The following is a 27,597-nucleotide window of genomic DNA, read 5'->3' on the forward strand; positions in this document are numbered from 1 at the left end:
TATATGAACTTCATGAACTGTGACTGCTGAAATGACATTTATCCATTCAAGTCATAGATTCTTAGCTGCCATGCTACGGTGCTACTGCGAATCCAGATTTCTTTACGGCCTTTTTAATCAATAAGAATAAATATTAGAAAATACAACTGTATGTCTGATTCAATTAATGGTTGTGTTGACTTTCCCAATATGTTTAGCCAGAAACCGTGAGTTTTGGGGCACTGTCTTAGAAGATGAAATACGTTGTATCCTCGTCTCTTCCAGCATAGCCCGCTGAAAGCTTCTTGCTGGCACAATTATTTAGCAGTTTTGGGACTAGTAAAAAGAAAATTATACAGATGCGTGAATGGGTTTGTGACTGGGGAAAAACAACCTTTCTTCAATGCTCCAAGGCTTGCGATGACGCACTGCATGAAAGGGACAATGATCTATTGTTTCTGCATTTTCGTCATTTCCCAAAAGGTGGCGCTGTTTCTCCACAACAAGATTTCGCCTCAACCTCATTTCACAGTGGCTCATAGCAGACATTCATTTGGGTGTATACTGCCACCACATGACAGTATAGGTTAACTAACACAGGAATATTTCGTGCTTTAAAACGGAACGTGAGTGCTGTTGTCATATCAACGGCATAGTCCTAAAAATTTGCAAGCTTAGCTACTAGGTAGTCAAAACTTATGGAAAGGATAGAGGCCTTGAATATGAATATATTTAAGAGAGGTTGGAAGACAATTCTACTGCGTAGAGAGATATGAGCAGCAAAGAAGCGACAGCTACGTTACAGACAAACCTGACACCACAAGTAGATCAGCGGTCAGACAGTGTAGGCCAGCGGCGGCTGCCATAAACAAAGGGTGGTGGAGCCGGTGGGGTAGGGTGACCAGAATTTTAAAGCCAAAAACCGGAACATTTAACAGAAATTGAAGGACTACAATTTTACTTCAAGCGAACAGACAGAATGACTGTGGTACTCAGCAGAAAATTACAGAACAGGCAGTTAGAATATACTTAAATGCATTTTTTTTAAACCCAGTAGGTTGCCTGTTAATTAAATTGCTTTCTTAAAACAACTGATAACTATCCCCACTTTACAAAAAATCAAAAAGCACCTCCCACCGTTTTCAGTCGACCCTCTGTGAAAAACTGGGACAGGAGCTAAATTTCCTGAAATCTGCCGGGACAACTGGTGAAAAACGAGGACCGTCTGGGCAAATCCAGGACGCCTGGTCACCCTAGGGTGGGGTCGAGTGGGAGGGGTGGGGACGGGGGGATGTTAGAAATATATCATTAAAAAAAACGTACCTTTTGCCCCCGACCGACTCCAGGGTCGCGTCGTATTCGCCACCTCTCCTCTTCCTGGGTCCCAACAGCACCTGGGACCCAGACTCCCATCCAATGCCCGTGCTGCAGAGCAGCGCGGGGATTGGTCTGAGCAGGCAGTAAAGACACCCTGCCCAATGCATTTGGACTGGAAAAAACCTAGGTGTGGATGGGTGTTTTGGTCGGCCTGAGTTGACCGGCCAAAACACATATGTGCACTGAAAGTCAGCATACCAGCCTCCCACCCCTCCAATTTATCCGCCTCCATCATTCACCAAACAGCCCCCTCACATAATCTCCCATAACATGAGCCACACGGAAGATGAAACCCCACACAAAAACAGGGCAAGGAGGGATGGGAAACTATACTGCAGCGAGGAAGAGTAGGACTCAAAGTAATCAAGATTACCGGGAAGTAACCGGGGCATTACCTCCTCGATTGTTTACCTCGCCACATCAATGAAACAAAGAGCTGATACCAAAGCAATCATTAGCTTCATGAAACATACCAATGAGGCAAATACCAAGAATAGATTGCAATACCCTGTTTACTCCACACAAGTCCATATGTACACAAAAAGGGACATCAATGCATACTGACTTTCAGCACAGAGGTAACAAAGGAAACAGAAGCACCACCCTGACCTCCAGCCTGTAATGCTCCATAAAGGTGTGAGGAGTAGTGCACGTGGCTGCCATGCACATATCCTCCATAGACATGCCCTTAAAAGCAGCCCAAGACACAGCCACAAATCTTGTAGAATGGCTCTAAACCTGGTTCTCTGCCACTCTGTCCTGAGACTCGAAGGCCAACAAAATCCCCTGTTTGATCCAGCGACTAAGGGTAGAATTGAAGGGCTTCAAGCCAGTCTTCACCTGACTAAACGTGACAAAGAGACTATCCACTTTACAGAAGGACTTCGTCTGGGCCATGTAAACCAACAACGCTCTCTTCACATCCAAGTGCTCTCTTCACATCCAAGAGATGTAAGAGGGACTCCTCCCCAGACTGAGGATCCAGGGAAAAAACAGCGAGAATCACCTCAGCATAATGGTGAAAGAATGAAGCACCTTAGGAACGAAAATGGGGTGAGTTTTCAGAACCATCCTATCACCCAAGATCCTGTAAAAAGGGGGGGGCCTTAAAAAAGACCCCAGTTCACCAATCTGCTTGGCCGAGGCAATCGCCATCAAGAACACAACCTTCAAAGTCAGGAACTTCAAGTCCATGAACTCGAAAGGTTCAAGCGGACATCCCTGCAAGGCCCCTAAAAACCAAAAGCAAGTCTCAGGGCAGAACATTGGCTTCGGTCATTTCAGAGCCAGGGATTTCAACAATCGAGACACCAGAGGCTCCACCATATAAAAAAGAAGACACTTAAAAGCCCGTAGCGCAGCCCACTGAGTGCAGACTGGGCCAAACCCAGTTCAAAGCCATAGGACAAAAAATCCAACACCCGAACAGGTTTAACATCATCAACAAGAAAACCCTTTCTCAAACACCAAGCAGAAAAATTAGACCAATGCCTGGCATAAGAATGCAAAGTTGAGGGGCGCCGAGACTGTTGAATCAAATCGGCCACCACCTGGGAACATCCCCCACTCATCAGACTCCTCCATTCAAAAACCAAGCCTGAAAATGCATGCATGGACTGGAATATCTGGAGAGGAAGCGGTGAACCCATCAACGGACAGGGATGATAAGGAATCACCCAGCGCGGCTGAACCACCAACTCCTACAAGAGGGAAAACCATAGGCGTCTCTGCCCAGAATCAAACAGGCCTTGTCCAATCAGATTTTCCGCAACACCGCCGGAATGAAAGGGACAGGGGTAAAGCCATACACGAGCTCCTGAGGCCAAGGGAAGGACATTGCATCCACCCTCCAAGCTTCCCAGCAAGGCATAATCATGCGAAAACAAGGAAGCCTGGCATTCTCCAGGGAGGCAAACAAATCGATCGTCTGAAAGCCAAACCTCCTCCATAAACTAAGGAACGCATCCTGTGTCAGAGGCAGGGAACTCCAGGACGGAAAGAGCCAGCTGAGCCTATCCGCCACCACATTCTTCTTATAGTATGTTGGTTTCTTATGGGTGATCAGACAAGGGTATTGGTGCTCAGTCGGCAGTACACATTTATTGGTTTGAACAAGTGATCTCTCTGCGGTGCTTTTAAAGTTGGTAGATTCACCCCACTCCCTAAATGCGATCAAAAGATCATCAATACAAATATCCTCTATCCCAAGCACATGCTATTGTACAGTATATACAATTCAGAATGTGCTAAAACTCATAGGATATTATAGTACTTACCCCTAGACCAGGAGGACCCTGGGGGCCGCCTGTTCCACGGTCACCAGCATCGCCTGTTGTTCCATTGCAGCCGTCATGGCCTGGCTTTCCTCTTGGTCCACCCTGTCCGGTGTGTCCCTGTTAAAAATAGATATTCCTAAATTGGCCTGTGCACATACCATGATACATAAATTCTCAATCCATGTATCATTCTCAGTATCAGTGTGAATGCTATAGCCTTATGGCTAAAGGAGACAGCAATTAATTTTTGACTTTCGAGTTTAAAACATGATGCCATATGTTCATACGGTTCATTTGCATGTTGTGTTATGTTCGTACAGTTCATGTGAATTGTCATTGGTGGGGTTTTCTGTGTACACAGTTGGTGTTATACCTCAGAATATCAATAACAGAACCATTTTGGCCTAAAGAGCATTTACAAAAATACAACTCCATTGGGTGTAGATTTTGTGATATGACCACAGATGGGGCAATATTTTTGTCAAAGACATGTAGGACACAATATGATTGCCAGGTGATATTCAGGCCTTGATATACTGGTACTTTACCCTCAATCAGGCTTCTGTTGAGATACGGCTGGATGTGAATGGTGGATGCTTTTTTAATCTTTTAAATCTCACTGTATTTTGCAACCAGTTTCAGCTCGATTTGCACATTGTTCTAGTTGGCTGCTAATTCACGCATACGACCTGTGGTGTCCGCCTGTTAGAGCGGGCCTGCCTACCAAGGTCAGCATGCTAGTTTCTTCGCTCCCCGCCCATAAAACCCGGGATGCGCGGACCGTGTGCAGCGTGCGCAGCCCTGGAGCGCCGAAAGCGCGCCAAAGGCAAGCCCGTCTGCGTCCCGGAGGTGGCCGTAGCCGGCCGTGCTGTTGGGAGCGCCGGGGTAGAGGATGGGAAGCATCTTGCCTAAAGTAGGATTCAACTCAGGACTTTAGGTAAAAGAGTGAATTGCTGTTCCCTCGTACCCACACCTTTAGGCAACCGCTATGTGGCGTGCAACGATTGCGGCTGGGCTGTCTCTAAGCAGGGTATCGGAGAGGTACCGTCCTCTGACCGTAAGGACACTTCGCTTGGCGGTGAGATTAACTTTGGTAAAGATAGCGAACACCTAACAGCCTTGCTTCTTAACGCACGATCCTTGGTTAAACATGCTCTGATAATACATGACTTACTAGTAGATAAGAGTCCAGACTTCCTTTTTATAACGGAAACCTGGCTTAAAGAAACATCTAGACCCTCTATTGCCTTGGCCATCCCGCTGAACTATTGAATACTTAGGAGGGACCGATTATCTGGCACGGGGGCGGCATTGCTATTATCTTTAAACATCATTTTTCCTGCATCATGGTCCCCACGGTTGACATAACCGGAGTGGAAAGCCTGGGCTTCACATCAGGGTGTCAGCACAACAATTAAGTGGCTGGCATCTTAATTTACAGAGACCCGGGTCTTGTGGGTGAATCCCTTGACACTATCAGCAATGCTGTATCCCCCCTGGTATCTGTTTCAAACACTGTTTAGTCTTGGGTGACTTTAACATTCATATGGACAAATGTACTGACCCAGAACCGATGAGATTATGTGATTCCTTAGCTCTTTTTAAATTGCTACCACATATTTTCCAAGAAACCCATGAGAAAGGCCATATTTTGGACCAAATTTTCTCTACTGATACAGTAGCAGCCTTAGCTCCGGTCCCGTTCATTTGAACTGATCATGCGTTGCTAGAGTTTAAGTTGAAGATGGTATGGAATCCTAGTAAAACACAGAGGAGACCACCATCTCGTAATTTCAGGCCTTTGAGTCAAATTACAATAGATGCCCTTAACACGGCCTTAAACACTCATCCAATTTCTTTCCACGAAAATGTGGAGGAACACGGAGAAGAACTTGAGAATTGGCTCCAGTTACGAGCAGAGGAGCTTGCCCCCCTTCCACGCGCCTGGGCAAGGTCACGCAACCTTTGCACTTTGGTTCACCCCTGCCCTCAAGAAGAGTAAGAGTGAGTGTAACCGTCTGGAGAGGGTTTGGCGTAGAGACTTTGATTCTACTGCCAAATCCACCTATAAATTAGCACTGAAAGGACACTATAAGAAAGTATTAGAAGAGAAAAAACTTTTCCTCTCCTCTAAAATAGCTCAGTCTGCTAGCCAGATCAAGGAAATTCCGATATCCCGGCTCCCCTTCTTCTCAAAGGTGTTGGAAAAATATGTGAATGAGGTCATCACTACGTATGCAGAATCCAATCATGTTTTCCATCAGAGCCAGTCCGGTTTCAGATCCAACTTTAGTACTGCAACCGCATTAATGGAGGTCTCAGAGACCATTAAGGAGACCTTAGATAAGGGAGGTAAAGCCGTACTGATTTTGCTAGATCTATCAGTGGCTTTCGATACCGTGCCCCATGGTCAGCTACTAAGAAGACTCACAGAATGTGGCTACAGGGGGCACCGTACTCCACTGGTTTGCCTCGTTTCTGGACAATCAACCGCAAACAGTTTGGTCCCCTCCTTTTTCAGCACCAATTCCATCACTCAAGGTCGGGGTTCCGCAGGGATTAATCCTCAGTCCTACGCTTTTCAAGCTTTATATGTCCCCCTTAGATGACCTGGCTGGGGCGCACGGAGCGAAAATCGTGACGTAAACGGACGATACGAAATTGCTCTTTACGTGCGACAAAAGTCAGATTTCAGTGGGGAAGCGATAAGGACCTGCCTCTCTAAAGTATTTGCCTGGTTCCAATTTCACCAACCAAAATGTAATCCAGACTAATCAGAAATCATCGTTTTTGGCCTTCCTCCAGACACCGCATGGTGGACCTGGTGGCCCCAGGATATGTCCCACCCCCCGCCTCAGTTAAAACAGTCAAGAACTTGGGAGTAAAGAAGGAGGGCAATTTATCCATGAATTCCCAATTACAAGCTGTAGCTGGCTCTTGCTTTGGAGTACTTAAAATGCTCAGGCAATTTTTACTCCTTCTGACGGTCCCACGTAGAAAGATTGTGGCCCAGGCACTGGTGCTTTCCCGGCTGGATTACGTCAATAGTCTTTATCCGGGAATTCCAGACTACCTGTTAACATGTCTACAGGTGGTACAGAACGCAGCAGCAAGGGCAATCCTTATGCTCGGGCCTAGAACTCGGATGTCCAGACATCTGAAATCCCTGCACTGGCTTCCAATCCGCAAGCGGATTATATTTAAGGCCATGGTCCTGACCTTTAAATCTCTTCATGTGTTGGGGGCTCCGTACCTTAGGAACAGAGCGCAATTTTATTATCCGCACCGTGTTCTGAGGTCGGCGGCAAGCCACCTAGTCTGCATCCCTAAAGCTTCCCTTGCGCGAATAGGAGGTTGTTCCTTCCAAGTTCAAGAAGCAAAATTATGGAACAGTCTCCCATTGGACCTGAGACAGATGCAGGACCTCCTTCCTTTCAGGAAATTATTGAAAACCTGGCTATTTCTATAATAATGTGACATTAGTTAGCGGAGTATCCTGTTAGCCCCTTCCAGGGCCCGTAGCACCGGGACACTCCTTTGAGTAGCCACGCGCTTTATAAGTCCCTAATAACATTAACATTAACGTATTGCTACGTTAGAACACACATTCTCAATTTTGTGTGACACAGACTTGAATTTCACAATGTTCGCATGAAAAGAAAATTAATGGAAGTGATTAGCTGTACCATGAGAGTGAACCTTATGTGGAGGCCGGCTGAGGGCTTCCACAATTCTAAGGGACTGTTTTTATTAAAAAAGGTTCCATGGCTTAAGCCAGAAAACAGAGGCAGTTTTATGGGAACAATTTGGTAAGGCAGCCCTGTATCATTTACACACAGTAGCATTCTCCCTGTTAAAAACCAAGGGGCATATTATCAAGGACAGGCGATACATTATCGCCGCTTTTATCGGCAGGAAACTGCCGATAAAGCGGCGATAATGGCCTTGATAATATGCTCTATGAATTCCAATCGAAGCCCATGTTAGATGTGAACACATCTAACATTGGCTTCGATTGGAATTCATAGAGCATATTATCAAGGCCATTATCGCCGCTTTATCGGCAGTTTCCTGCCGGTAAAAGCGGCGATAATGTATCGCCTGTCCTTGATAATATGCCCCCTAGCTTTAAAAATAATATTACAATTTCTTAGACATTTTAATTCTACCTGGGTAATGACAGCATTATATAGACACAGTCAAGTAACTGTGGGAATGCATATTAGCAATACAGGGAAACAATTTCACTTCAATGTAAGTTGTGCAAAGTTAGTCCATGAAAAAGTAGAGTTACTTTTAAAAATGTGTTCAGAATTAAAGAAAAGGGTAATGTGCTAGCAAGGGCCAGCCATGGATACCTTATTAGATAAAGATAAAAGTGGGGCTAAATGTTCATGTATTTGGGAGGTTTAAGAAATCATTTAAAACAGATTTATAATGAAGAATTTTCTTTGTTGATGTTGGTATAAAAAACGTTTGAAGCATATAATGTTTAAAGTAGCAGCACCTTAACGATCTGATTTAATTATTCAAATGCAATTCAATGCATTTAATGGACTGCTAGACACCTGAGGATATTTGAATCATATTTCTTTAAGAGTTGAATCATCAGGCTTCCCTCTTCGGTTGAATGTCTGATCAGATATTGTGCTCTATGGATAGCAAAAAGTCTAATAACAGCTAAAAAAAAGCATTCTCTGTAACTGAAAATCATTCTGAATGCATTGTATAGCTGATTAGTTTACAGGTCTAACACAGTTGCCAAAACTAGAAATTATTATGTACAGATGAAGGGATGATAAGCATACAGTTAATTACATCTGGTCCACCTTTTTTGGATACTTATGTCTAGCTCCAAGCAGGAAATTACTGTAGCACTCATTCAAAGATTTCTAAATTTGTATTATTATAACAAGCTCCTCTCTTATTATTGCATACTTTGCATTCGTTTAGAGTATGACATACATTCCATAGTTAGTCTCTAGCTTTCTCAACCTAAATTGAGGCTTATGTGTTAACATAGTTAAAGTTGTATACTGTAAAGCTCTATTTGTCTCAATGTAATGTATAGTTTTGATCCACTCAGAAATATTTGATAACTGAAAAAACTTTTGGCACTTGGAGAGCTGTGATCGTTCTGGGATACTTGATAAAGAGCACAGTGACATTTTGGGATCCCACCCTTTAATTCATTCAACTGATTGCCGCAGCATTAGCATATTGTAGAACCACATGCCCTTGATGCATTATGTCAACATAGTCTGTGTCCTCATTTCTGCCAGGCACTTATCTATCAGTATATATATACTATGGCCTGGTGCATGCACAGACACTATTGTGCAAGACCAGCCTTTTTTCTTAGAGGCTGACATTATTAATCCTTAGTGGAGGGAATTAATATTTTTAAAGGAGCAATTTTAAATTCACATAATGCTTGCATTCAGAGAAAAGTTAAAGTGTGCCCTGCACCTGACTGAGCAGCTAAGGTGTTCCTGACAGCCGTGGACTTGGATAACTTTCAAGCAGGGTGACACTCCATGCTGCAGAGACTGCAGTCTTCAGCTCTCAAGAGCAAGGTCTGGTTTCCCCCTTCCATTTCTCTGCATCCTTGATTTAACCCAGTTTTGAGAGAGGCGGGCGTGCCCATTCCACAAACACACCCCTTTTCAGCGATTTACTGCCCCTCTTAGTTTTGTTCTTAAGTTCATCTGTGCATTTTTTTGCCTGCTGATTAGTAGAAGCACAGAACCCGAATCCTAAAGGCAGTCCACATTCTAGGATAGTAGAAATAATGTGGCGTTCACAGCATTCATAACAGCAAACATGTTGCACCAGGAAAACTATGATTTTCAAAGTTTTCCAGGTGTAAGACTGTTTTTCTGATAATTTAAGAGTTGGTGCAATGCTCGATTTGCTCTTTAATTTCCCCCTTGTTTTTTCACTACACGTACATTGTTTTGATTTGTGGGCTGACTGTGATGCTCTTCACAAGTATAAAGAGGTTGCAAGCTGACCCTGAGTTTTGCTTATGGGTGGTTCTGCAAGTCGCAAAGCACTTTAACCCCTACCAGTCCTAAGCACTTTCTTCTACCCTCTTCTCATGGTCTGTAATGCTGAGAACCTTGAATGACAACTTCTCCAGCTCTTTCCTCCAACAGGTTTTAACCATTATGCCTAAATGAAACGCCAGGAAATGTAATTGGGCCATCCCATGGAAAGCACAATTGTGACCATGATGTCACTTCCTGATTCACACATTCCCAATTTATAATGCTACTCATTACATACCGGTACGCCATCTGCCCCAGGAAAGCCGCTAACACCATTTGGCCCCTATAGAAAAACAAAAAGATAAATATTACAAACTCTAGAATTTTTTAAAATTGTGAATACGAATGAATGAATTATAGCATGGAGCGTTCCCACAATCCGGGTGGGTTCTGGGCAGAGAAGGTCAGAAAGTAATGGAATCACTAGTACCCATAACTTACCACATCGCCTTTTGGTCCTGTTACCCCAGGAGCTCCTCTTTCTCCCTTGTCGCCTTTACGCCCCGATAACCCAGGGTTGCCGGTAAGCCCGGGTGGACCGGAGTATCCTTGGCTACCAAGAGGTCCAGGTTGACCCTGAAAAGACACCACACTTCTTTTTAGACTTAGCATTGAAAACAACTCAACATTTTCAGTGTAAATGACAGCTTTGACGGAAAAAAGGACAGATTTAGCAGTAAAATTGCTATGGCAATGCTGGTTTAATACAGATTTAAAATAAGACAGTTGCCTGTTGTCCCTTTTGTTGCCTATTGTGACATCAGAGAAGCAGAAAGCAGTGGATGTATATATTTGCATAATAAGGCCATGAGCAATGCAAACAGTAGCCATTTATGTAGCAGCAGTCAGTGATATAGAGGCTATTCGGTAGTGTAGGTGGTAACATAAGCCGTAACCTAAAGGAAAGAGCTTTCTGCGCTGAGGTGGTAAATGAAACTGTCATAAATGGAGCATGATTCGGCAACCTATACATTCTAAGCATGCAGCTGGTTGTGTGGCGGCTTGCTTGTGGCAGGTTGGGCATGTTTGTTCTAGTATGAGTCAAGATTGAGGAGACAGGGGTGATGGCTATTTTGAAGCCTTATTGGGATGAAATTAGTCTGAGATTGGCTGCAGGAAAATTCTGGGACAGGAGACCTAGGGCCCAATTCACAGAACTAACTTAAGACAAAATCCTAAACTTACTACCATTTTGGTATTCACAGAAGGCACTTACTCATTTTGGTATTCACAGAAGGCACTTACTTATTTCGGTATTCACAGAAGTTAGGACTCCTAACTTTAGGACTCCTAAATGCCTTCTGTGAATACCCAAAGTCTTAAAATTAGGATTTTTCACAGTATAGGAGTAGTAAAGTTAGGACTCCTAACTTTAGGACTCCTACACTGAGACAAATCCAAATTTTAAGACTTTCGGTATTCACAGAAGGCATTTAGGAGTCCTAAAGTTAGGAGCCCTAACTTTACTACTACTAAACTGAGAAAAATCCTAAATTTAAGACTTTAGTTATCCACAGTAGGCATTTAGGAGTCCTAAATTTAGGAGTCCTAACTTTACTACTACTAAACTGAGAAAAATCCTAATTTTGAGACTTTAGGTATTCACAGAAGGCATTTAGGAGTCCTAAAGTTAGGACTCCTAACTTCTGTGAATACCGAAATGAGTAAGTGTCTTTTGTGAATACCAACATGAGTAAGTGCATTCTGTGAATACGAAAATGGTAGTAAGTTTAGGATTTTGTCTTAAGTTAGTTCTGTGAATCGGGGCCCTAGAAGCTGACACGAACTGAAGCGAGGTGAAGGGTGCTGGGTCGGCCGTCTGAGAGCCTATGAAAGACTCTGAATTGGCTCCCGATGGAGTAACGTAGAATTGTGATCCAAGGACTGATTCTTTCTCGCCTTGACTATGCCAGCTCTCTTTACTTCGGTAGCCCAGTCTCAGTTGTCAAAAAACGTCAAATTATTCAGAATGCTGCCGCATGAATATTGTAAGGCATCCCAAAGATTCGGCATGCACAGCACTTAAAACTCTCCACTGGCTGCCCATAAGTTGTAAAGTACAATTCAAGGCACCATGCTTGACTCATTCGGTAAAACAGAAAGTGGGCCCTCATCAGCTGGTCACCTCCCATCGGACAAACAGAGCTCTTTGGTCTAACAAGCTTGACTTTCTGGTAGGCCCGAGAATCAAGAAAGCCAGAAGTGGAGGCCGCTCATTGACATACCTTGCACCCAAACTCTGGAATTCCTTACCGATTAGCTTGAGAACAGAGGACGACTTTGTGAGGTTCAGAAACAAACTAAAAACCTATCTTTTTCCCTAAGCCATTCTTATCTTCTCAGTCCTGCTAGAATTTCTAGCGCTGGGAAGCGCGGTGTCGGGTAGCCATGCGCTTTACAAATCAGTGAATTGAATTAAAGCACAAGGCGGCTTAGGAACTGTTAGCAGGTTCTCAGACACTGTAACTGGGTGTGGAATTAGCCTGCAACTGGTCATGAGAGAGCCTTCGCTTGTGATTGGCCCAGTCATTGCCCCACTTGATAATAGCAGCAGTAGAAGGAATATGTAGCAGATGTCTCTTCCGCTTTATTAAAAATGCCCTGCTGTCAGAGGTACTCCAAACACTGCAGTTGGAACATTCTCCATTTTTGGTGCAAGGCACTCTCCACCATGCTCCAAATAAGGCCCTTTGTCTTCAAAGCACAGAAAAACAAACAAAGGACTAATAAAAACAAATAGGAATATCATGCTATTTGTTGGATTGTCTATTTTGAAATAATCAGGTTTGTGTAGAATGGCGGGCAAACAGCTAAATTTTTGGCTAAAAGACTGTGGTAAATGATCCTTGGCCCACATATGTTGAAATGAAAATGAAAAGAGGAATTGCAAATCAAATCTGACCACTCGTGTTTACAGCCAGCATTTTTCACAGCAGCATTAGAGCGTGTTCCCCCTTTGAAGACGTTGTTGGGATGGGCCAAATCTAATATTTCACTGAATCGCTGTTACTTAGCAAGGAGCTTAGTGGAGTGTGACACAATGTGTTACTGTGACTCACACAGACTCCACCTAAATCACCAGTCCTTCACTGGCGGGAAGGATACTTTGAAAAGTCAGACATATTGTTACATTTAGAATTGTTTTGGTTGTTTTCTCAGAGTCATATCATTGCAAATAGGGATTAGTATACCAATTTTCCATCGAGAGCATATATTAAACGGGCGGCATCATTTAGAGATATTACGCCTGTTTATCCCAAGTATTGTTATTTTTTTAATCTTATTTTTTACTGAAACGCATGGGTCGAAAACTATTAAAATCTAATACAAGCTAATCGGTGGGAGTAACTTAATTAAAAGTCAGTGCATTCATTTTTACACAGTTTCCTGCGAAACCGAAGTGCAAATATTAAAGAAAATCAGAGTAGGTTTGACAGTAAGAGTTTCCTCTCCCCTGGTTTCCCTTTCATCTCTCTACTGCTTCCCAAACTACAGCCCCTCTTGAGGATTGGCTGACCCAACCTTTTTATGAAAGGCCCGCCTCCTGTCACTCTTCCTCTCAGAGCTGTACTGAGCCTCCTAAAATCAGAGGGGACTTTTCACAACCCCGGGGAGGGACATAAACCTCTACAGACATGGCGTTGTTGCTCAGTGTGCATACTGCCAACTGAGACTGCTGGCTTTCCAGGGTAAACTCCATGACCCGCTGTGCACTGCCTGTTGGATATTAACTGCCTAATCAGGCAGTTTCAATGCAGAATGCTGTGATGCCACGCTGTGGTGGCTCATAACTTTCATTAATTATTACTACAACTCCCTAAATGCTCTTTTGTTTTCCTTTCTAAGTGAGTGCGTTGCATTTTCCCATAGTAGGGAAAAATGGAATGCTTAGTGTTAGGGCTACTTGCATAAAACTATACTTTATGGGGCATATTATCAAGGGCTGGTGATATAATTATCACCGCTTTAGCGTCCGTTTTCGGGCGAAAAGCTGCGATAATTATATCGCACTATCAGCAAGGACACGCTAGCGCGTGATTCCATGCCTCAGCGCCCGTTTCCTTAACGCCCAGCTTTGCAATGCTAATGATATGCAAAGTGGGCGTACCTAATTTAAATAAAGTGGGTAATGTCGCTAACAAACCTTTCTCCTATTATCAATCTACCTAACCTGCGTAGCGATGATAAAAGAGCTAACCGCGCTTATCGCAGGTTTCATTCCGCCTGCTTTGAATCTTACTTAGCCATTATATCCTACGGGAGGTGGATTGTAAGGATAAGCCCACCCAGCCCTATTTACAAGGATTTTCCTATCGCTGTGCTTTTATAGCTGGATTTCCAGCGATAATCGAACATTTTGTTGCTATCGCCGGATTTCTTATCGCGTTGGAGATAACAGTTGATGATAATGTGCTATCTCTGCGATATAATCCAGTGACAGCCGGCGATAATTATCCTTGCGCAAAGAACAGCCGGCGATGGTTATCGCTGCCGCTTGATAATATGCCACTATGTTGTCTAAACCTATAGGGATGTGTGCTGTCTTTGGACATGCAGTGGGGTATTAATATGGTTCTACAAGCCTTTGTGGGGTCCAGAGGGCCGGCTTCAGCACTGGTGGAGCCTGGTGCAACAATCTATGCTGACGCCCTTGCCTCAGGATCTCCTCCTCGGGTTCCCTCACTACCACCGGGCAAAAGTGTCCCTCATCTCTCCATAGCCCCTCTCTCGCATACATTTGGTATGTTTTAAAGCGCTGGTAAAGCCTGGCTTTACGAATCCACTCAGCTATCCACATAAAATATAGATCTGTTCTTTGCAGCAGGCATATTAACCCTCTGGGCTACTTTATGGCGAGTCAAGACTGCCTGTAGGCAAAATTCTGATCTTTCTCTAGCAGGAATATTAATCAAGAGTTATCTTAACATTTGTAATGCTGCATGAAACATGGACCCACAAGAAGTTCTGCAGCAGGTGCTTTTAAATGTAAGTTATTGCTAAACACAGCTCCTCAGTGAGGTCAGTATGCCCTATTCAGGTCAGCGCCCTGTGCGGCTGCACCGCCCTAAAGCCATCCCTGTGTGGGGAAGTCAAGAAGTTTGCTAGAGCTTCCTTTTTGCTGTTGAAACGCATTATATTGTTAAAATGCACTTGTAATTGACGGGTACAAAAACATAAAAATGTAAAGCATAAATACCAAAGCATTTAATTTATAAAACACAATTATCATGAGTAGGATCTCTCAACGTCAGCCAGTTATCTCCGGCTTTGGTGAGTTTTTATTAGACTACCCCATAAAATGAACGATGTAATCATCACATGGTTGTTCATTTACCTTGTGTAACTGGCTTTGTTTTGGAAAGTGAGAATTCAAAGTGCAGCCTGAAAGTGCACTGTAAGTAGAGTGGCTTAAGGTAACAAGGCTGCATGTTCTCAGGTGACACTAGTATAAGGGTTACAAAAACAACAAGTGATGGACCGAATGTGGATCAATGTCACACATTCCCCCAGTCAAAAGATCTGGGCCCAAATCCATCGTTTTTTTGCACTCCACACCACCCTGGGTTAGACAATGGCGATATGCAAATCAGCTCTGACCCTGATGCCCCATGGGAACAGTCCAGTCCAAACTACAAAAGCCATGTCCTTCCCAGAACGGAATCAAGCATCCGAGGACCGGACCGGTTTCGAGGTAACACCTCTCATCAGCCCGGCTAGCTTGACTCCAAGTGGTGTGGAGTGCCTGGGACCCACGTCTGGGCATCCCCAGCGCACTTAGGGCGGCAATTACAAAAACAACAAGTGATGGACCGAATGTGGATCAATGTCACACATTCCCCCAGTCAAAAGATCTGGGCCCAAATCCATCGTTTTTTTGCACTCCACACCACCCTGGGTTAGACAATGGCGATATGCAAATCAGCTCTGACCCTGATGCCCCATGGGAACAGTCCAGTCCAAACTACAAAAGCCATGTCCTTCCCAGAACGGAATCAAGCATCCGAGGACCGGACCGGTTTCGAGGTAACACCTCTCATCAGCCCGGCTAGCTTGACTCCAAGTGGTGTGGAGTGCCTGGGACCCACGTCTGGGCATCCCCAGCGCACTTAGGGCGGCAATTACAAAAACAACAAGTGATGGACCGAATGTGGATCAATGTCACACATTCCCCCAGTCAAAAGATCTGGGCCCAAATCCATCGTTTTTTTGCACTCCACACCACCCTGGGTTAGACAATGGCGATATGCAAATCAGCTCTGACCCTGATGCCCCATGGGAACAGTCCAGTCCAAACTACAAAAGCCATGTCCTTCCCAGAACGGAATCAAGCATCCGAGGACCGGACCGGTTTCGAGGTAACACCTCTCATCAGCCCGGCTAGCTTGACTCCAAGTGGTGTGGAGTGCCTGGGACCCACGTCTGGGCATCCCCAGCGCACTTAGGGCGGCAATTACAAAAACAACAAGTGATGGACCGAATGTGGATCAATGTCACACATTCCCCCAGTCAAAAGATCTGGGCCCAAATCCATCGTTTTTTTGCACTCCACACCACCCTGGGTTAGACAATGGCGATATGCAAATCAGCTCTGACCCTGATGCCCCATGGGAACAGTCCAGTCCAAACTACAAAAGCCATGTCCTTCCCAGAACGGAATCAAGCATCCGAGGACCGGACCGGTTTCGAGGTAACACCTCTCATCAGCCCGGCTAGCTTGACTCCAAGTGGTGTGGAGTGCCTGGGACCCACGTCTGGGCATCCCCAGCGCACTTAGGGCGGCAATTACAAAAACAACAAGTGATGGACCGAATGTGGATCAATGTCACACATTCCCCCAGTCAAAAGATCTGGGCCCAAATCCATCGTTTTTTTGCACTCCACACCACCCTGGGTTAGACAATGGCGATATGCAAATCAGCTCTGACCCTGATGCCCCATGGGAACAGTCCAGTCCAAACTACAAAAGCCATGTCCTTCCCAGAACGGAATCAAGCATCCGAGGACCGGACCGGTTTCGAGGTAACACCTCTCATCAGCCCGGCTAGCTTGACTCCAAGTGGTGTGGAGTGCCTGGGACCCACGTCTGGGCATCCCCAGCGCCCTTAGGGCGGCAATTACAAAAACAACAGGTGATGGACCGAATGTGGATCAATGTCACACATTCCCCCAGTCAAAAGATCTGGGCCCAAATCCATCGTTTTTTTGCACTCCACACCACCCTGGGTTAGACAATGGCGATATGCAAATCAGCTCTGACCCTGATGCCCCATGGGAACAGTCCAGTCCAAACTACAAAAGCCATGTCCTTCCCAGAACGGAATCAAGCATCCGAGGACCGGACCGGTTTCGAGGTAACACCTCTCATCAGCCCGGCTAGCTTGACTCCAAGTGGTGTGGAGTGCCTGGGACCCACGTCTGGGCATCCCCAGCGCACTTAGGGCGGCAATTACAAAAACAACAAGTGATGGACCGAATGTGGATCAATGTCACACATTCCCCCAGTCAAAAGATCTGGGCCCAAATCCATCGTTTTTTTGCACTCCACACCACCCTGGGTTAGACAATGGCGATATGCAAATCAGCTCTGACCCTGATGCCCCATGGGAACAGTCCAGTCCAAACTACAAAAGCCATGTCCTTCCCAGAACGGAATCAAGCATCCGAGGACCGGACCGGTTTCGAGGTAACACCTCTCATCAGCCCGGCTAGCTTGACTCCAAGTGGTGTGGAGTGCCTGGGACCCACGTCTGGGCATCCCCAGCGCACTTAGGGCGGCAATTACAAAAACAACAAGTGATGGACCGAATGTGGATCAATGTCACACATTCCCCCAGTCAAAAGATCTGGGCCCAAATCCATCGTTTTTTTGCACTCCACACCACCCTGGGTTAGACAATGGCGATATGCAAATCAGCTCTGACCCTGATGCCCCATGGGAACAGTCCAGTCCAAACTACAAAAGCCATGTCCTTCCCAGAACGGAATCAAGCATCCGGTCCTCGGATGCTTGATTCCGTTCTGGGAAGGACATGGCTTTTGTAGTTCGGACTGGACTGTTCCCATGGGGCAACAGGGTCAGAGCTGATTTGCATATCGCCATTGTCTAACCCAGGGTGGTGTGGAGTGCAAAAAAACGATGGATTAGGCCCAGATCTTTTGACTGGGGGAATGTGTGACATTGATCCACATTCGGTCCATCACTTGTTGTTTTTGCAATTGCCGCCCTAAGTGCGCTGGGGATGCCCAGACGTGGGTCCCAGGCACTCCACACCACTTGGAGTCAAGCTAGCCGGGCTGATGAGAGGTGTTACCTCGAAACCGGTCCGGTCCTCGGATGCTTGATTCCGTTCTGGGAAGGACATGGCTTTTGTAGTTCGGACTGGACTGTTCCCATGGGGCAACAGGGTCAGAGCTGATTTGCATATCGCCATTGTCTAACCCAGGGTGGTGTGGAGTGCAAAAAAACGATGGATTAGGCCCAGATCTTTTGACTGGGGGAATGTGTGACATTGATCCACATTCGGTCCATCACTTGTTGTTTTTGCAATTGCCGCCCTAAGTGCGCTGGGGATGCCCAGACGTGGGTCCCAGGCACTCCACACCACTTGGAGTCAAGCTAGCCGGGCTGATGAGAGGTGTTACCTCGAAACCGGTCCGGTCCTCGGATGCTTGATTCCGTTCTGGGAAGGACATGGCTTTTGTAGTTCGGACTGGACTGTTCCCATGGGGCAACAGGGTCAGAGCTGATTTGCATATCGCCATTGTCTAACCCAGGGTGGTGTGGAGTGCAAAAAAACGATGGATTAGGCCCAGATCTTTTGACTGGGGGAATGTGTGACATTGATCCACATTCGGTCCATCACTTGTTGTTTTTGCAATTGCCGCCCTAAGTGCGCTGGGGATGTCCAGACGTGGGTCCCAGGCACTCCACACCACTTGGAGTCAAGCTAGCCGGGCTGATGAGAGGTGTTACCTCGAAACCGGTCCGGTCCTCGGATGCTTGATTCCGTTCTGGGAAGGACATGACTTTTGTAGTTCGGACTGGACTGTTCCCATGGGGCAACAGGGTCAGAGCTGATTTGCATATCGCCATTGTCTAACCCAGGGTGGTGTGGAGTGCAAAAAAACGATGGATTAGGCCCAGATCTTTTGACTGGGGGAATGTGTGACATTGATCCACATTCGGTCCATCACTTGTTGTTTTTGCAATTGCCGCCCTAAGTGCGCTGGGGATGCCCAGACGTGGGTCCCAGGCACTCCACACCACTTGGAGTCAAGCTAGCCGGGCTGATGAGAGGTGTTACCTCGAAACCGGTCCGGTCCTCGGATGCTTGATTCCGTTCTGGGAAGGACATGGCTTTTGTAGTTCGGACTGGACTGTTCCCATGGGGCAACAGGGTCAGAGCTGATTTGCATATCGCCATTGTCTAACCCAGGGTGGTGTGGAGTGCAAAAAAACGATGGATTAGGCCCAGATCTTTTGACTGGGGGAATGTGTGACATTGATCCACATTCGGTCCATCACTTGTTGTTTTTGCAATTGCCGCCCTAAGTGCGCTGGGGATGCCCAGACGTGGGTCCCAGGCACTCCACACCACTTGGAGTCAAGCTAGCCGGGCTGATGAGAGGTGTTACCTCGAAACCGGTCCGGTCCTCGGATGCTTGATTCCGTTCTGGGAAGGACATGGCTTTTGTAGTTCGGACTGGACTGTTCCCATGGGGCAACAGGGTCAGAGCTGATTTGCATATCGCCATTGTCTAACCCAGGGTGGTGTGGAGTGCAAAAAAACGATGGATTAGGCCCAGATCTTTTGACTGGGGGAATGTGTGACATTGATCCACATTCGGTCCATCACTTGTTGTTTTTGCAATTGCCGCCCTAAGTGCGCTGGGGATGCCCAGACGTGGGTCCCAGGCACTCCACACCACTTGGAGTCAAGCTAGCCGGGCTGATGAGAGGTGTTACCTCGAAACCGGTCCGGTCCTCGGATGCTTGATTCCGTTCTGGGAAGGACATGGCTTTTGTAGTTCGGACTGGACTGTTCCCATGGGGCAACAGGGTCAGAGCTGATTTGCATATCGCCATTGTCTAACCCAGGGTGGTGTGGAGTGCAAAAAAACGATGGATTAGGCCCAGATCTTTTGACTGGGGGAATGTGTGACATTGATCCACATTCGGTCCATCACTTGTTGTTTTTGCAATTGCCGCCCTAAGTGCGCTGGGGATGCCCAGACGTGGGTCCCAGGCACTCCACACCACTTGGAGTCAAGCTAGCCGGGCTGATGAGAGGTGTTACCTCGAAACCGGTCCGGTCCTCGGATGCTTGATTCCGTTCTGGGAAGGACATGGCTTTTGTAGTTCGGACTGGACTGTTCCCATGGGGCAACAGGGTCAGAGCTGATTTGCATATCGCCATTGTCTAACCCAGGGTGGTGTGGAGTGCAAAAAAACGATGGATTAGGCCCAGATCTTTTGACTGGGGGAATGTGTGACATTGATCCACATTCGGTCCATCACTTGTTGTTTTTGCAATTGCCGCCCTAAGTGCGCTGGGGATGCCCAGACGTGGGTCCCAGGCACTCCACACCACTTGGAGTCAAGCTAGCCGGGCTGATGAGAGGTGTTACCTCGAAACCGGTCCGGTCCTCGGATGCTTGATTCCGTTCTGGGAAGGACATGGCTTTTGTAGTTCGGACTGGACTGTTCCCATGGGGCAACAGGGTCAGAGCTGATTTGCATATCGCCATTGTCTAACCCAGGGTGGTGTGGAGTGCAAATAAACGATGGATTAGGCCCAGATCTTTTGACTGGGGGAATGTGTGACATTGATCCACATTCGGTCCATCACTTGTTGTTTTTGCAATTGCCGCCCTAAGTGCGCTGGGGATGCCCAGACGTGGGTCCCAGGCACTCCACACCACTTGGAGTCAAGCTAGCCGGGCTGATGAGAGGTGTTACCTCGAAACCGGTCCGGTCCTCGGATGCTTGATTCCGTTCTGGGAAGGACATGGCTTTTGTAGTTCGGACTGGACTGTTCCCATGGGGCAACAGGGTCAGAGCTGATTTGCATATCGCCATTGTCTAACCCAGGGTGGTGTGGAGTGCAAAAAAACGATGGATTAGGCCCAGATCTTTTGACTGGGGGAATGTGTGACATTGATCCACATTCGGTCCATCACTTGTTGTTTTTGCAATTGCCGCCCTAAGTGCGCTGGGGATGCCCAGACGTGGGTCCCAGGCACTCCACACCACTTGGAGTCAAGCTAGCCGGGCTGATGAGAGGTGTTACCTCGAAACCGGTCCGGTCCTCGGATGCTTGATTCCGTTCTGGGAAGGACATGGCTTTTGTAGTTCGGACTGGACTGTTCCCATGGGGCAACAGGGTCAGAGCTGATTTGCATATCGCCATTGTCTAACCCAGGGTGGTGTGGAGTGCAAAAAAACGATGGATTAGGCCCAGATCTTTTGACTGGGGGAATGTGTGACATTGATCCACCTTCGGTCCATCACTTGTTGTTTTTGCAATTGCCGCCCTAAGTGCGCTGGGGATGCCCAGACGTGGGTCCCAGGCACTCCACACCACTTGGAGTCAAGCTAGCCGGGCTGATGAGAGGTGTTACCTCGAAACCGGTCCGGTCCTCGGATGCTTGATTCCGTTCTGGGAAGGACATGGCTTTTGTAGTTCGGACTGGACTGTTCCCATGGGGCAACAGGGTCAGAGCTGATTTGCATATCGCCATTGTCTAACCCAGGGTGGTGTGGAGTGCAAAAAAACGATGGATTAGGCCCAGATCTTTTGACTGGGGGAATGTGTGACATTGATCCACATTCGGTCCATCACTTGTTGTTTTTGCAACTAGTATAAGGGTGGCAGGGGTAACAGTACCATACTTCGCGTTACGTTACTGTGAGTATCTTTTGTAGTATACACCTAGGTGAGTAAGTTTCAATCATTTCACCTCTGTGAAAACGACAGGACTAAATTGCTACAGCATTCATTTAGGGAATATTATCTGCACAATAGTGGTTTTCCTCAACCACATGATTCTGCAGGTTGTGTGTGGCAGAACTGAGACAGGTGTGATGTACATGGTGGCCTGGGATGGGAGGGATCATTGAAGCAATGCGCTGATACATCCATTGACCATCCGTTGACCACCAAGGTTTTGTCATAGTGATTCCAGTGGGCATAGGCAACGTGGCACCCCTCGTACCGGCAGTCTTCAGAAGCGTGCCTCTCCATCATTTACGCATGCGTGAAAGATGAGGATGTGGTGTAACGGCTGCCGACTTTGGAGCTGGGGAACCATGTTTAAGTCTCGGCATCGGCTCAACATCCCGCGATTCAGGGCACATCCCTTAAACTCCGCGTGCCTACCAAAAACGAAAGTGCCCTTGGTAATCTAACTGGTGCTCATGTAAAGCCTCCAATACTTTTTGGTTAAGTTTGCGCAATGTAAAACTGCTAAATAATAATTTTAAAAAATTGCACTCCACCATAACCTCCCAAGGGGAAACAGCGGTTTCAACGCGGGTAATACCACGCGGGTAGGTTACAACGCAGAATTTACATTGTCCGTGTTGTTACCACGCATGGCATTACATCGCAAGTCGTTTCAACGACTTGCATTAGATGGAGCGCAACACCAGGGAATGTGTTGGATTTTAAATCCAACACATTCCCTACTGTTGCACTAACTGGAGTAGGAATAGTAATTTATACTATTCATAAATCCAGCGCGCTTAATCTAGTGCAAGTCGTAGAAACGACTTGCGATGTAAAGCCATGTGTGGTAACAACGCAGATGATGTAACGTTCGTGTTGTAACCTACCGCATTGTATTTGTTCACGGTGTAAAGAGACATATTCCCTCCCGGACCTAATGTTTAGTTAAATGCAACCTATACAATCAGAAACACGTAACTTCACCATCCGATCTTCCTTGTCACAGTTATAAATATTACACCTCTCTAAAGCCAGAGAGTAGACTTCTTCAGTTTCCCTGCCCGTGGCCCCTCCCTTGTATCGCTCATGCACTCTGGATGGTCTGGAAATACCAAGCTCAGGACGGAAGAAGACAGGGGAATGGAAGAGGAGTGTTGCAGGACTATGACCCCATCCAAACCGAGGGACTTACGAGGGCAGGAGAGTCAGTGAAGGAGAAGAGAAACCATCAAAAAACCCATACCGTGAAAAACAAGAGGACCAACCAAAATGGTTGATCTAGTGAAAGCAGAGGCCAAACACCTAGGTCCAACCATCACAAGGAAACCAAACATGACCAGCAGGCCAGACGCCCCTCAGCAGTGCCAAGAAGGGACTGCCATGGTGAAAACCCTTAGATGGAGAACACAACAAGGTCTGAGTCAATCATGACAGTGACAGTGTGTTGCAGAAGGAAGCCACCAAGAAGGAGGATAACTGTAATCTTTCCTGACAAAAATCTCCAGTGTACACAGAAAGTAAGTAAGCACTCCATGCCTGACTGAGACCGGTCACATTTAGCCATCCCTGTACGGTCTTTACATATCTGAAGTTTATCAGCTCTTGCTAAATAGGAAGTTTTGACTCACTGGCCTTCTTGTAGCTGTGTATCAACTCAACAGACCTTGCAAAAAGTCAAAAACAAATTTACAATGCGAGCTGGGTGTAAGAAAATCCAACTTTTTGTTGTTTTTTCTACTGGATTTTTGTGTACTCTGAAAAGTTGGTATTTTTTCTCAGAACTGTTTCAACCTTACAACAGCCACTAACTACAAGTGCCATTCCCTAAAACACTGAAACTGTTTTTATTATTTAACTGTTATGCTTGACAAACTTGTAAGTTATCTGTAAAGTTTACATATATCTCGACCAAGCAGCCTGGATGTCAATTTCCATATCTAGAGGAGTTTCTCCATGCACATTTGGGGAAACCTTGCAACATAAGGGGTGAATACAAAATGTAGCCATCTAGACCATGCCCGGATGTTAAAAGTAAAAATATAAGTTGTCTTTACATTTAAAATGATATAATTAAAACTGTGCAAGTACATGACCTTTATTGATATATCAGGTAAGACTACAGCTTGTGTATACACTTTTGATTTCAAGAAGATTTTATTGAAAAAGATAATGATACAAATAGTAAAACCAAATACAATATAAGTGATACATTTGGACACAAGCGGAAAATACAAACATGTGCTCGACTTGGGAAGTGAGTAAAATAGCTGTAAATAAAATTAAAAAGAAATCGATGAAAAGTAGAGGATCTGAACCAATATGGGCTTTCAGCAAACAAAAGCAAACGTATCACTTTCTGATTTGAGGATGGGGACAAGGGAGGAAACAGAAGAAAAGAAAGAAAAGAAAGAAAATAGAAAAGAAGAGAAGATAGCAACAGAGAAGATGAAAGGGAAGAGAGGACAGGAAAGAAGAAATAAGAAGAAGAAGGATTCCCACAGGACTGACCCAAACTAGAACAAAGAACAGACAATAATTAGACAGACAAATCAACAGGGAACTGAGGGACTAACCCTTTCGAGGAGAGCTCCATATAATCATCCAAGGCTGTCCAAACCCCCTTAGAAATGGAAGGCGTAAGGTGTGCTAGATCCACCGAGGTGTGGGCACTGCGTAAAAAGGATATCCACGCCCACCACGTATGGTAAGAGACAGACGAAAAGGATTTCCATTCCATAAGAATGATTTTGACCGCTACAGTCAAGAGAAGATCTAGGAGCTGTAATTCCAAAGGGTCTAAAGGGAGAGGGTAGGAGCAGCCAAGGGGCCTAATAAAACTAAAGGAAAGGACAGTTGGAGCTCAATGTTAAAAATAAGAGATAAATGTTTCTGAATGAGGTCCCAAAAAGGTTTAAGTAAGGAGCAGTGATAAAACATATGGGGAAAATCACCAGCCACCAAACCGCAACTCCAGCAAAGATCATCGTCTTTAAGGTTGAGCGAATGAAGACGCACAGGCGTCCAATGGAGGAGATTGATCGAGAAAAACTTAGATTGCATTAGGGAAGGAGCTATTTTATTACGGAGAGCTAATTTACCAATGGATTGCCATGCTTCGGACGAGATATGGTCCGTGATGTTGTGATCAAAATGACGTGACCATTTTTGTTGCGCAACCGTCTGATCAGGAAGCGAAGTAGAGGACAGAAATTTATAGATTTTGGAGGCAACATGACCAGTTTTGAGCCAAATGTGGAAAAGCGAGATGGTGGAGGAGGAGGGGTGAAGACGGACTTTAGAGACAGCAACCTTGATTTTAAGAAAGGTATAAAAGTCGAGATTTGTCAAAGAGTGTTTGTGAGCCAAGGTAGAGAAAGGTAGGGGGTCACCAGAATCACCATACAAATGTTGAACAAGAGAGATTCCCTTTGCTGCCCAGAATGCCATGAGGGTGGGAGAAATATTAAGCTTGATTTTGGAGTTTCTCCAAATAGAAGACCATCTAGTTTTATGCAGAGGAATTGCCACCTTCCTATCTAATTTCTTGACCGCAGCAATTGTATCAATAATGATAGAACGTGAAAACAGAATATGCAAAGTAGATGTAGTACAGAAAGTGGCAATAGGTAAAGGTGATGCTAAATCCTGTTCTATGAGCAACCAAGAGGGAACATGACGAGTTGGAGGAGAGAACCACAAAGCACCCTGAGAGGCCAAGAAGGCAGTTTGGTATTTCTCCCAATCAGGAAAGTTACAACCTCCCATGTCACAGGGTCGACAGAAATATTTATATGCCAAACAAGCTTGTTTGCCATTCCATAGAAATTTAGATGTTAGAACATCAACTTCTCGGAAAAAGGAATCAGACAATTTAAGCGGAAGCATGGAGGAAACAAAATTAATAATCGGTGTGATCATCATTTTTAAAGTTTGTAAGCGACCCCACCATGAGATATGTTTTGGAGACCATGTATCCAAAAGACGACGCACTTTGAGGAGAGTCTGAGATTCATTATAAGCTACGGTGGCATGAAGAGTAGAACAGAAATAAATTCCCAGATATTTCAGATGTTTAGATTGCCACTTAAAGCCAGCCGAACCCATATGAGCAGGAAAACAATAGGCATTCAAAGGGAACATCTCCGTCTTATCCTTATTTAGGGTATAACCCGAGACCGTTGAAAACAAGGAGATGGTGTCAGAAATAGCAGGGATGGCCAAGGCGATATCATCCGAGAAAATAAGAACATCGTCCGCGTATGCGGCAGTTTTAAAACAGTGAGAACCAAAAGAAAAACCTTTTATATCAGGGTGTAGGTCAATCAACCGAAGAAGAGGATCAATAGATAATAAAAATAAGAGTGGGGACAAGGGACATCCCTGTCTCGTGCCTGGCGAAGATTAAAAAACGAAGACGTAGCACCATTAACTCTAATGTTAGCTTTAGGTTGGGAATATAAGGACATTACCATATTAATGAAAGAATCTCCAAGGTTATGCGCGCATAAGACAGCTCGAAGGAATGGCCAAGAAACCTTGTCGAAGGCCTTTTCCGCATCAAGGGCCAAGGCCGCAGCAGGGAGTTGAGATCGCTTGGCAGCACCAATAATATGACAGAAAGTGCGTATATTGTCCCTTGCAAGACGACCTTTTACAAAACCAGTTTGGGAAGGATGAACAAGATGGGGAATAAAGGATTCTAACCTTTTAGCAAGGATTTTAGCAAAAATCTTTGCTTCCATGTTTAGGAGAGAAATAGGACGGAAGTTTTTAGGATCCGAATGATCTTTCCCCTCTTTCGGGATCACAACAATGGTGGCTTCAGCAGCCGAACCAGAGACAGATCCATCCTGAACAAAAGAATTAAAGACAGATTGTAACTTAGGGACAATCGAAGGGAGAAAAGTTTTATAAAATAATATTGGATAGCCATCAGGGCCAGGGGCTTTACCAGAACGGGTGGCCTTGATCGCAGACACTATTTCGTCGGGAGAGATAGGTTCATTTAGAATAGAGCGATCTTCCTCAGAGACTGACTGAATCGGAATCGATTTTAAAAAAACTTGACATTGGTCGAAAGAGGATTGGTTAGAAGGGGTATATAGTTTATTATAGAAGTCGCGAAAAACTTCAAGTATTTCCTCTGATTGGAATTTTTTAGCGCCGGTGTGATCCGTAATAGAAGAGATTTGCGAGGACTTAAAAGAGAAATCTTGAAATTTTAAGGTAGCAGCCAGAAGTTTCCCAGCCCGATTTTTTAAAAGCAGCTTCTTGGACTTTTGTGCTTGGACACCAATATGAGCCCTTTTAGTAACAATTGTATTATATTTGTATTTTAGTAGCTTTATTTGTTGTAAGCAAGCCGGATCTTTAGTATGCCGGAAGGAAGCTTCAAGAGTTTTGATTTTAGAAGATAAATCTGTAAGTTCTTTTTTAATAGCTGAGTTACGCTTGGACATACATTTAATGACCTGACCCCGGAAAGTGCATTTAAAAGAGTCCCAGAGAACGATCCGGGAAGAGACAGAACCCTCGTTTTCACGGAAAAAAGTATCTATAGCTGTAGAAAATTCAGCAACCTGAGAAGAGTCATGTAACACTTCAGTATTTAATCTCCATGAACGAGAACGTGGTTTAGGGGCAAAGGATGATAGCGTAAAACTGACCGCAGCATGATCAGAGACCAAAATAGGGTGTATAAGCGGAGAGGAAGAAGATGAAACAAGAGAAGAATGAACTAGGAGATAGTCAATACGAGAGAAGGAAGAGTGAGGCGAAGAGAAGAAAGAAAAATCACTACCAGTGGGATTATGGAGACGCCAGATGCCGTGAAGATGAGAGATGGAACACATGTTAAGCATTTGTTTGTGGGATTTAGGAGGACGAAACTGAAATGAAGAATTCCTATCTAAGAGAGGGTCCATCGGTAAGTTAAAATCGCCACCAACAATGAGGTTACCAGCATGT

At 45.4% G+C, this 27,597-nt stretch overlaps 1 protein-coding gene across 1 annotated transcript in view; it reads right to left on the reverse strand.

Annotated features, from left to right (window-relative positions):
* Positions 1-27,597, reverse strand: part of COL4A2 (collagen type IV alpha 2 chain) — a 656,575-nt gene that overhangs the window by 246,996 nt on the left and 381,982 nt on the right. Inside the window, exons 5-7 of the mRNA XM_086934754.1 lie at positions 10,124-10,258; positions 9,921-9,965; positions 3,633-3,749 (exon numbers count right to left, since the gene is read on the reverse strand). Coding sequence (XP_086790880.1) covers positions 3,633-3,749; positions 9,921-9,965; positions 10,124-10,258 — 297 coding nt within the window. The remainder of the gene's footprint in view (positions 1-3,632; positions 3,750-9,920; positions 9,966-10,123; positions 10,259-27,597) is intronic.

The sequence above is a fragment of the Lissotriton vulgaris genome, chromosome 8, assembly GCF_964263255.1.
Source record: "Lissotriton vulgaris chromosome 8, aLisVul1.2, whole genome shotgun sequence".
Lineage (NCBI taxonomy): Eukaryota > Metazoa > Chordata > Amphibia > Caudata > Salamandridae > Lissotriton > Lissotriton vulgaris.